The 11,133-nt window shown below is 43.3% G+C and overlaps 1 protein-coding gene across 3 annotated transcripts in view; it reads right to left on the reverse strand.

Annotated features, from left to right (window-relative positions):
- Positions 1–325: 325 nt before the first annotated feature.
- aplp2 (amyloid beta (A4) precursor-like protein 2) overlaps positions 326–11,133 on the reverse strand; it is a 27,621-nt gene continuing 16,813 nt past the window's right edge. For 2 of the 3 annotated variants that reach the window (XM_072695656.1, XM_072695658.1), the window contains 4 exons: positions 7,442–7,524; positions 4,724–4,804; positions 3,000–3,176; positions 326–2,224 (listed from right to left, as the gene is read on the reverse strand). In XM_072695656.1, the coding sequence (XP_072551757.1) occupies positions 2,123–2,224; positions 3,000–3,176; positions 4,724–4,804; positions 7,442–7,524 (443 nt within the window). In that variant the 3' untranslated portion in view covers positions 326–2,122. The remainder of the gene's footprint in view (positions 2,225–2,999; positions 3,177–4,723; positions 4,805–7,441; positions 7,525–11,133) is intronic. The other variant, XM_072695657.1, reaches the window with a different exon arrangement.

Consider the following 11,133-nt stretch of genomic DNA (forward strand, 5'->3'; position numbering starts at 1 on the left):
AAAACAGTCTCTCCTAGTAGTTTCTAATAATTTTCCCCATCTTTACCTGTCTGAACCTATTCACACAGACAGACTGTTAGACATCTCTGTAGTTTTAACACACCGCCTGGCCTGAACTACGCAGACTAGAGGCGTCCAATCTTATCCACAAAGGGCCGGCACATGCGGTCAGCTGTTTAAAGACTAAAGGCTAATTGACCGAACCAGTGGAAGCAGGTGTCGCCTGCAGGCCACACCAGCCTTCCTTATCCTTTGCAAATAAGATTGGACGCCCCTGTCCTAGACACATACGAGAATAAGCAGAAAGAAAAAACCCCAAAACACCTTTATGGAAGTAGTGAGTTTATTGATGTGTTTCCCGCTTGTAACCATAAAGCCATTTCCATAGGAGTCAATCATATTTTACTACTAATATATGCATCTGATATTAGTCTCCCCTCACCCTTCCTCCCCATCCCACAATCAAGCAGGCAATTACAGGGTTCAAGATCGAAGCCGTTTGGGTGCATAGTGAGACAGTCACGTACAGAAATACTGTCACAGGAAGAGGAAAGAAATAGAAAAACAACAAACTTAAAAATATAGATATCGTATCGTTTTATATATAAGAACAAAGCACACCACAGGTTGTCCTCCATAAAAGCCATGATTGCAACATCAACTATACAGGCATACAAAGACGTTACTAAGAGAAAGAAATAAACCCAGATGATCTGATGTCGATTTCTTTTTTATATATATTTTTTTAATTTCTTGTAGAGATACACAAGTTTTGCGCTCAGTGTGAAGTTCCTAATCTCCATGCACAGACCTGGCCTCCAGCTCAGAGGTCAGGGGCTGGTTTTGTCCTCTGAAACCACGATCTCGTAGGGTTTGAACAATTGCCTGATCGGTTGTGCGAAATGCTGCCAGTGTATCCAACCTCAGAGCAGTATTTAATGCCAGGCTGGGGCCAAGCTGAGGGTTCAGCTACTCAACGGGGAAAGAAAAGAGACGAGTCAATCGGGAATCTGAACCATTGCGTTCCAATCGGACCAAACTACCTTTGTGACGTTTGTACGTGTGTGTGTGTGTGTGTGTGTTTGTGGAGGGACAAGAACATTCAGTTTAAAAGTACTGTTATAGACGGGAGACTGGAGGCCTCTAGCCTTGTCCCTCTCTGCCTCGATCCAACCAGCAACCACAATCTTAAAAAAAAGGGCTTCGTTAAATTTGTCCAAATAAATGAGACCATCATCAGAGCAGACCAGCTGATGTTATTCTCAACCACTTAAAACAAACCATCCACAGGGACCCAGCCTCAAATCATCCATCAGTCAACAGACCACTTCACAGGTTTGCCTCCGTCACACAGGTGATCGCATCAGACATTTGGACCAATCAATCAACCCCCCCCAAACCCCTCCTCACCCAATCCACCCCATCCCTTAATCTCAAAGCTTAAAACTAGCCTCCCAGGCAGCACGTCAGCCCTGGAAACACAACCCTAAGTGGAAATAGAACATCTACTTTATATTCATATATTTATATCATTTGTTTGCAATAATAAACAATAGAAAGTAAATGAGATCATTTCATCAGTTTTATCATATGTTCTCAGTTTGATTCACTATACATTTAAGGTTGGTACAAAGAACCTTCATATACAAGCAATCTATCCAAAAGAAAAACAGAAAAAAAATGATATTGAAAGAAACTGAAGCGTCTCTGTTCTGATTGTTGATCCTATTCATTTCTTTATGATTTGCTCCATCTGAATCGTGCTTCCCAAAAAACATCAAATAAAAATAAAAGAACATTTAAAAGAATGACATTAAAATAATTACATGTTCAAAATCTCATGTACTGATGGATTCGTAATTCATTTTCGGAATCATATTTTTCCATGTTTAAAAGCTTTGATACATTGCATCTCAAAAGAAGAAAATTAAATGAGCAAAAACAGAGCTCCATGGTACAGCAGTAGCAGTAGAAGTAGTAGCAGTATTAAACAAATTTTCTTTCATAATGAACCGGAATATGCACCTCTGATACATGAAATGATTTGAAGAGAGCAGTTTTATTATTGGTCAGTAGTACGTTCACCGTTCTGCGGCCCCGAAGCGCCCCCTGATGGCCCACGCTAGATCTGCATCTGCTCCAGGTATTTGTAGGTGGGGTTCTCGTAGCCGTGGTTCTGCATCTTGCTGAGGTGACGCTCCTCAGGGCTCAGCATGGGATCGACCTGTCAGAAAACAGGTTATTAGCAATTTACAGCTCCTTAAACGCAGACAGTGTGCCATAACATTACTACCACCTGCATAATATCCAGTAGGTTCCTCATGTGCCGCCACAACAGCTCTGAACATTTGAGACATGGACCCTACAAGACCTCTTGAAGGTGTCCTGTAGTATCTGGCACCAAGACCAAGTTCAGCAGCCTGTAAGTTTCAGAATTCCTGTAAGGTGTGAGGTGGGCGGGACCTCCACAAGCATCAATGACTGGTTCAATCGATTTTTCTTTCCTGGAGCACTTTCGGTAGGTTCTGACCACTGCATTCTAGGAACACCGCACAAGACCTGCTTGCTGATGTTCTGGAGATGTTCTGACCCAGTCATTGTCTAGAACATCACAGTCTAGTTCTTGTCAAAGAGTGTCAGATTCTTACGCTTGTCCATTTTTCCTGCTTCATCACCTTCATCACCTTCAAGACCTGTCTGTTCACTCACTGACTAACAGATCCACCCCCTGACAGACAGGAGACACTGTAGATGAAGATCAGCAGTGTTCTTCCTTTCAGCTGTACTGTGGTACTAATGTTATGGCTGATCAGTGTGTATTATATCACAGCACAGTGTCTTTTACTCAGAGAAGCTCGTTGTACAGTTATCCTGGTGGGACACAGCGTAGTATCTTAGTATTACCATGGCTTAATCTTTAGATCCCTCTGGGAGAAGATCTGCAGATAGCACATAAAATACAATGTTTTACTCAGCCTGTGTGTGTGTGTGTGTCTCACCTCCACAATGCCATGACTGATGGTGCCATACTGCCTCTTCCTCAGCAGCACCAGGCTAATCACAATCACAGTTGCTATGGCCACTGCAATCACCAGCAAGCCAATCAGAGCGCTGCTCCCGAAGTTAAACTCTTCCTCAAGGTCGCGGAATGTCTCCTGGTCCCCTCCACGACTGAACTGTTGAAAGAAAAACGAACCTTCAGCAGGTTTGGACTGAAAACAGGGTGAAACGCTTTGAGCTGTGCATTAAAGAAACCCAGTTCTGTGGATCCTCACAATGCTGACAACACTGATGAGACTCAGAGAGCAGATACTAGGTCATGTTATTGCTGGGCTCCATTTTTAGGCAGGTGCAGATCACTGGCATGTTCTGGCATTTCTGATTTGATTAGATATAAGCAATTAAATCTGCAAGGCTAGAAGATAAACTATATGGACAAAAGTATTGGGACACACCTCTTAATCACTGAATTCAGGTGTTTGATTTAGTCTCATCACTAGAGGTGTATAAACTCCAGCCTCTAGTCCTGCAGTCTGTCTTTCTTCCACACATCAGTGAAAGAACGGGAGGTTCTGAAGAGCTCACTGAACTCCAGCGTGGTTCTGTATGTAATAGGAGATACCGCTGCACCAACAACAAGTCAGCTGGTGAAATTTCCTCCCTCCTAGATCTTCCTCCATCAGCTGTGAGTGGTGTTATTATTGAACAGTGGAAGAGTTTAGGAGGAACAGCTCACAGAGAGCAGCTCAGCCACCGAGTGTCTGTCAGACCACGTAAAGTTACAGAGCGGGGTCAGGGCCGAGTGCTGAGCTCAGAGCAGAGTGCAGAAAAGCCTCCAACTGACTCAGTAACTGCAGCAGAGCTCCAGACCTGCTGCTGCTGCTAGAGCTGCAGAGGAGGACCAGCTCCTTATTAATGCCTGTGGGTTTAGAATGGGATTCCAGAAAAGCTCATGTAGGTGGAATGTGTAGGTGTCCCAATACTTTTGTCCAAAAGGATAAACAGCTCTTGATAAACAGCTTCTTTAACATTTTGTGTTATGCTTTGAACTACTAAGTTTTTACTGAATAATTCACTGTAAAACTATTATATTAGAAGTATGTTTTTTGAATGCCATCACACTTTAAAAGTCTTAAGTAGTATCAATCCAGACATCTGCACCATTAGAGTCTATTCAGTTTAGAACTGTACATGTCGAGATCAGACAAATCAGAGAAAAGGGCCACTTAGGATTGGGCCCCAGTGTGGGAAGAGCTATGTAAATAAGACACACTAATTATCCAAAATATTAAGACCACTATTTTACAGCTGAGCTGCTCTCTCTACAGGTTTCCACCATTACTGATAACCATGGAAACACCAAGAATCTGTTACTTCCCAAAAATAGGACCTGGACCAGATTCAATGGGAGATCTATTAGAGCTCACTCAGGATAACTAACCATCCTATGTCCGAGTGAGGAATGGAGGATGAACTGTGATCACATGTAGGTTACATTCCAGGGCATTCACAAGACACACACACACATGCAGCAGGATCAAACACAATGGATAACAACATAACCTGAGAGTGTAAGATCTGCAAGCAGTCATTTGCTCTTCACTTGATCATAAACTGGACAGATCTGCTGCAGCAACTCCTGGATTTCTACCTGAAGCCTACTTTTATACAATGTACTTGCCTGCAGTACCCAACAGAGGCCACTGGAGGGCAAGATACTCACCAGAGGATCAACACCATTCAAAACGCTGACTTTCTCAGCACTGTAAATCACTTCTTTAACATCCATAGTCTCATCAATCACCTGTCAACACAGACAGGGCAGCCACAATTACTCACTCAGTGTAAGTAGGAGAGAGAGAGAGAGAGAGAGAGAGAGAGAGTCAGTGTGTGAGAGAGAGAGTGTGTGTGTGTGTGTGTGTGTGTGTGTGTGTGTGTGTGTGTGTGTGTGTGTGTGTGTGAGAAGCTAAGACAGCTATGGCCTCTAGCACATGTGCAAGTTATATTACAGCAGTACTAAAGGCTGAAGCAATAAAGTAAGGCTAGTTTCTACATTGGTGGTAGAGCCACAGTTCTATTTTAGAGAGACTGAAGCGCCAACATTGCCAGCTAGTCTAAATCACTGTGAGAATAATAATAATAATAATAATAATAATAATAATAATAAAAACAATAAAACAAACAATAAAACGCGATAACCACTCTCACATTTCATTTTCACACCCGCACTGTTTAATCCAGTTTAATCAGACTCTGCTCGTTTTCACCCTTGGTGTGATTCGTTTGGGCAGGCGTGAATACAGTAATCACACACTGATGCAGACCAAAAGGTAGAGGTAGCTTCAACCCGGACCCTGTCTCAAGTTTGAGATAAACGGCTCCCTTAGCCAGGTGTTAACCTGGTACACTGCCCAGGTGCTGCTGCTCCATGTTAAACTGCCTAGAAATCTGCACTAGTCCAGAACACAGGACCAACTTCCTATATTTACTTTCTTGCTCCGCCCCAGACAGGTCTAACCAATAAGAGGAGAGCATGTTGTCACATGATGTGTTGTGAAGAATTTTAGTGCACTTGTATTTTTCTCTGTGTAAAATCAAACCAATCCAACGGGGAGCAAGTTTACAACAAGTTTAACTGATACGGAGCAGAGCAAACCAGCCCTGAACTTTCCTGCACCACTTTATTACTTTCCAAGCTCCCAAAAAAGAATCCTACACTCAGAACTGGACCTGTGTGGTCTCAAAATAAAGAAGCAAAGATGAGGGGTCCTCCAGTGGTAAACTGGAAGGGCTTTGTAAAACACTAGCTATATTTTCCTAACTTTACAACACGCCTGAACCATCGACACAGGTTTATAAGCTGTACGGGATTTACTCACACAGTGTCGCGCTCGGGAAAACCCCCAGCAGAGACCATGGGAGTTTACTTTACAGGCTTGACCCATAATAATGATTTATCAATTTAAAGGGAATAAAACCATAGACGTTCCCAATATTTAACAGAAAATAACATTTTAATCTTAATTAGTTCCCTCCTCTGGTTCTTAGTCATTGTTTCCATAATCATCTTGTTAAAGCCCCTGGAAACTCTGCAGAGTTTAAGAACATTCTGGGCGTGGTCTTAATATTCAAATGAACGTATGTGACTGACAGACCTCAATCACTGTTACCATGGCAAAGCACACATCCTCCAAGATCTTTAGGGTTTACTGAGGTTCTGATACCTGGGTTACCAGGTCATATATAGATACAAGCATAAGCCATGCCTGGGGGGTGGGGGGGAGGGCAGCCGCACACACGGTCGTGGCTCAAGCTTGCTCACGCTCCAGGAGAGCGCTGACCATGTTAGCCTTGTGACTGACTAGGTGTATTCTAAAGTAAACCTGATCCAGGTTTAGGACAGCCCACTGCACAGGTGAAACACAGCAGACATGTATTAGACTTTGGGAAGATCTTCATAAGACATGCTTTCTACAGTAACACTGGGGGCCCAGAGGAGCCAGATTACCCTCATTAAAAAGAAAACTCCGATTTAGGTTCCCAGGGGCTTTAAGGGCTCTCCCCTACCTACGCTGCTAGACTACAGACAGCGGTAGTTCAGGATGGCGTTACGGGGACCGATAGCACTAACAGGCTTCAGGTTTTCTGAACACACTTGTAGGATTTACAGAAACACATGCTGGCATGCAGACACTACACACACAGTTACTACAACACACTCAGTCCGGTGCATCTCCATGCAGTTTAATCCCAGTTACTCAGACAGAGGTGGACAATTCAAGCCCAGAAAGCAAAAATCCTCCCCAGGATTATGTTCCATCTGCCTGGACAGCCCTGCTGCTGGGACTGAGCTAACTAGAGCTGTCCAGGCAGATGGAACAAAATCCTAATGAGGACTGCGAGTTACTTCCTGGAGCTGAATCTCCTCCCTCTGCTCACAGGCCTAGAGTGCAGACCCTGATAAGAGCCAGGATGCAGGAACACGACTGCAGAAATAGGGGGAATATGACATGCAATGAGAGCTAAGATTTAAAACCTACTCAAAGGATTCTTCTGTTTGAGAATTCGACACAGCCAAAGCTATATGAATTATTAAGAGAGTCACGTCTGGGAGAAGGGAGGGTGTATTAAACTTGTATAATATGAAATGCAGTACTTCTGAATGCTGAAAAATGATGCACGATCAAAGCATGAGGAATGCTGCAGAACTGAGGCATTAGTGTCCATTATGGAGATTAAAAAGCCTGATTAAAAGCCTGGGTTATTGATCTACTGCAGCTGGGATTAGTGTGATGAGCAACAGTACTGACTCTACTTATTCATTCTTATATATTATTATTATTAATATTATTAAAGTATAAAACAAAGCTGAAGACTGTATCAGAAGGCAGTTTTAGAGGCGAGGGCGTGTGTTATGACAGACAGGCTGAAAGTTTCTCACCACATTGTCGTTGATCTTGTTCTTGCTGTTGATGACCCGCTCCTCAGCTCCAATAAGACCGTCTAGACTGTTCATTCCCGAGCCTACAAACAGAACAGAACACCACTCCCAGTCACTCACAGAGCCAAAAGACAGCAGCACAACAATACTGACCCAGATTTCCTTGAAAAGTACATACACTGTATGTCCAAATGTCTGTGGACACCCCTTATAATGAATGCTTTCAGCGCTACTTTAAGCTGCACTTAATGCTGACACAGATGTGCAAATGCACACACACACACACACACACACAGCTTGTCTAGTCCCTGTAGAAAAGTACTGCCAATAGAATAGGACTCTCTGGAGCAGATAAACATCATGACCCTATTGGCTCCATGCTGTCTAATGCCAGGTGTGGGCTAGAGGGGTATAAAGCCCCCCAGCATTGAGCTGTGGAGCAGTGGAAGAACTGTGTTCTCTGGAATGATGGTGGAGCTCCATCCAGTACTTTTGGGATTAGTTGGGGATGAGGTGGGGTGGTGATCATCCATCAAACATCCTGACCTCACTAACACACTCACTGTTGCCCACTCACTGAGCATTGCACCAAAATCTAGTAAAAACCCTTTCCTGGACAGTAGAGACAGTTACTCCAACAAAAGCAGGATTAACTCTTTTGAATACCCTTGATTTCAGAAGAAGCAATGAATGAGCAGGTGTCCCAATACTATTGTCCACATAGTGCCTATAGCCAAACATGCACTATAACATCAGTAAACGAAATGAAATCACTAAAAAAAGAAACATATAAGCTGGACCTGACTTTTCTTTCTGCAGAGTGAAAAAAAAAACTCATGTAAACAACAAAACCGTTGTGTCACATCCAGCTAGCCCATGGCGGGACGTTTAGTAGCGTGCACTCTATGACCCTTTCCCTGCAGCAGCCCGTCAGCAGCCCGTCAGCAGCCCCAGCAATGAGCCTGACAGCAGAGCAACTCCATTCATAAATGATAAGTTCATCAAAGAGTGATGCGCTGAAGCACAGCCGTGGGCACAGCACTCGACCCACGGGACTCATGGGCCCTCACTTAGCAACTGTGCTGGCACACAAAGACGGGACTTAAAGCGTGTCCCAAAAAAAGGGGGAAAAAAAGAAAAAGGGGATCCAAAGACATCTTTAAAAGATGATCCTGAGTTCGGGTTATTTTTGGCTTCTTCACTGTGAAGTGTGAGTGGAGCTTTACGCTGACAATTACAGCACAGCAGTTCTACATGCTTCCTATTACAGTGCTGTAATTGGGTCAATGGCATGACCCGGCGTGAGTCAACTACCTTCCATTACTATTAAATAACTGAATAAAGCACAGTCATAGATCACATTACTCTACAATGACTGGTGACCGCTAACCATACCATCTAACCATACAGCGCCTTCATCACCTTCAAGAACTGACTGTTCACCTGCTGACTAATGGATCCACCCCTTAACAGGAGCCACTGGAACCAGACCATCAGTGTTCTTCACTTCACCGGTCAGTGGTACTAATGTTATGGCTGATCGGTGTATGTACAGTATGTAATAAGGATGGCAACCATTTGTTTTCTGATGGTGAGCCTGCAGGTTTGTAGCATGGCTGGACGTTAGCAGAATGAAAAAATTGGACCAATTTACACTGGGCTGTAGGTCTGGGGAAACAGCAGCCCCGCGACAGGCCTGCTAAATCAAAGTGCTCCTTTCACCAGGAGAGAGGGGGAAGAATAATTAACTAAAGCACTCGAACAAACGAAGCATGAGAAGCTGTCGGCAGAGAGCTGGACCTGAGCAGAACAAGAGCTAGCAGGAATTCCTCTCCACAGGCTACCACAGCGGCCCTGCCTCTCTACACTGCCCTCAATCTCTTAATTAGCTTAACCAGCCGACTGGCCTAGACTTGGGTGGTGGTGTTAAAGTTCAGCTTCATGATGTGTTCCAAATATCACACAAAATCAGCGTCTGCACCAATGAAGTGAAGGAGTCCATGCCTCCTGAGCGCTGCCATGCTGTGCTAAAAGGAAGACTTACAAAAAAATAATAATAATGTGAAACATGATGAATATTACAATTTACACTATAACCCTGCACTTTTATATTGTTAATGGGTGGAAATGCGGTTAAATTATTTCTATTTATGAAGTAATCAATTAACTTGTCTTAGTTTGCTCCTAGCGTGTTTTAAAATTGTTTCTTTTAAATTTTTTTTTTTTTTCATTTTGACAAATACCTTCCTCAGTTTTTTTTACTTATTCCTCAATGCATCTTATTTTCTGTAAAGCAGTTTGTAATCAGTGCTTAAAGAACTGCTACACAAAAACATTTATTATTATTATAATTAATAATATTAATAATCATTATCGATATAATCTGCTTTACCACAGCTGTACAGAGCGGTTCTCTGAGCTACTGTAGCCTTTCTGTCAGCTCCAGTCTGAGCATTCTCTGCCAACCTCTCTCATCAACGAGGTGTTTCCGTCAGCAGATCAGCCACTCACTGGGTGTGTGTTCTGTATTCCACCATTCTGAGTAACTCTAGAGTCTGCAGTGCTGAAAATCCCAGGAGATCAGCAGATCTGACACCAACAATCACACCACACTCAATCACTGAGATCACATCTTTCCCCCATTCTGATGCTTGGTGAACATCACCTGAAGCTGCTGTTCATAATAAAGTGGCGTCTAGCTTTACAGTGAGAGTAGTAAAGATGCAGAGATACGGGAATCACAGACCGATGCTGATCTCGCTTAGGTCACTTCTCCACTGCTGTGTTCTCTCTTCACTGGCTTCCTGTAGCTGCTGCCCTCATCAGATTCAGAACCCTGACTCTGGCCTACAAAGCCAAGACTGGACCAGCCAGCCCCTCCGTACTTGATGGCGATGGTCAAAAGTCGATCTGCGCCAAGAGCCCTTCCAGCTTCAAGTACGGCTCGGCTCGACCCGCCATCCTTTAAGATCCACGGAAGACGAGCGTCCAGACTTTTTACTGTCCTGCACCGAAGTGGTGGAACGAACTTCCCCTGGGTGTCCGAACAGCAGAGTCCAACACTCGCTGTCCTCAAACCCAGACTGAAGACCCTCCTCTTCAGAGAGGACTTGGGTGAAGAGTAGAGTATTATGGTCTCCATACTGACTTGTGTTTAGTAGAGTCTAAGATTAGAGGATCTGAATTTTAGTCTATTTAAATTGTCTATTATTGTCTATTAATCTATTTAGTGGGGACCACCCCTACCTGCATTAGAACCACTGAGACGTTACTTATGCAGTGAAATGAATATAAAGCACCGCAGTGTAGGAGCACAGACCTGTGTAAAGTACCACCTCATCTTCACTTAACCATCAGTCTGATGCCAATAACCTTTTTTATAAGCAACTTTCTGCACATATACAGACATGATACACAATATTCATTCATATTTTCAGCTCTTTATTACCTTTAGTACTTCTTACTTTTTTAATTTATCCCCTACCCTATTTATTGTTTAGTGTCATTTTCCTTTAGTTTAAGACTGTGTTCTGTGTTTTTTGTTACTTGTCATACGTTTTGCTCTCACCAAGACAAATTCCTTGTATGTGTAACATACTTGGTGAAATAAAGAGATTCTGATTCTAATTCTGATTCATCCTCCCATACATGCATCTTATCTACTTCTTCCTATGTGGAATCAGTGCAGGGTA

This window comes from Salminus brasiliensis, chromosome 13 (assembly GCF_030463535.1).
Source record: "Salminus brasiliensis chromosome 13, fSalBra1.hap2, whole genome shotgun sequence".
In the NCBI taxonomy this organism is placed as follows: domain Eukaryota; kingdom Metazoa; phylum Chordata; class Actinopteri; order Characiformes; family Bryconidae; genus Salminus; species Salminus brasiliensis.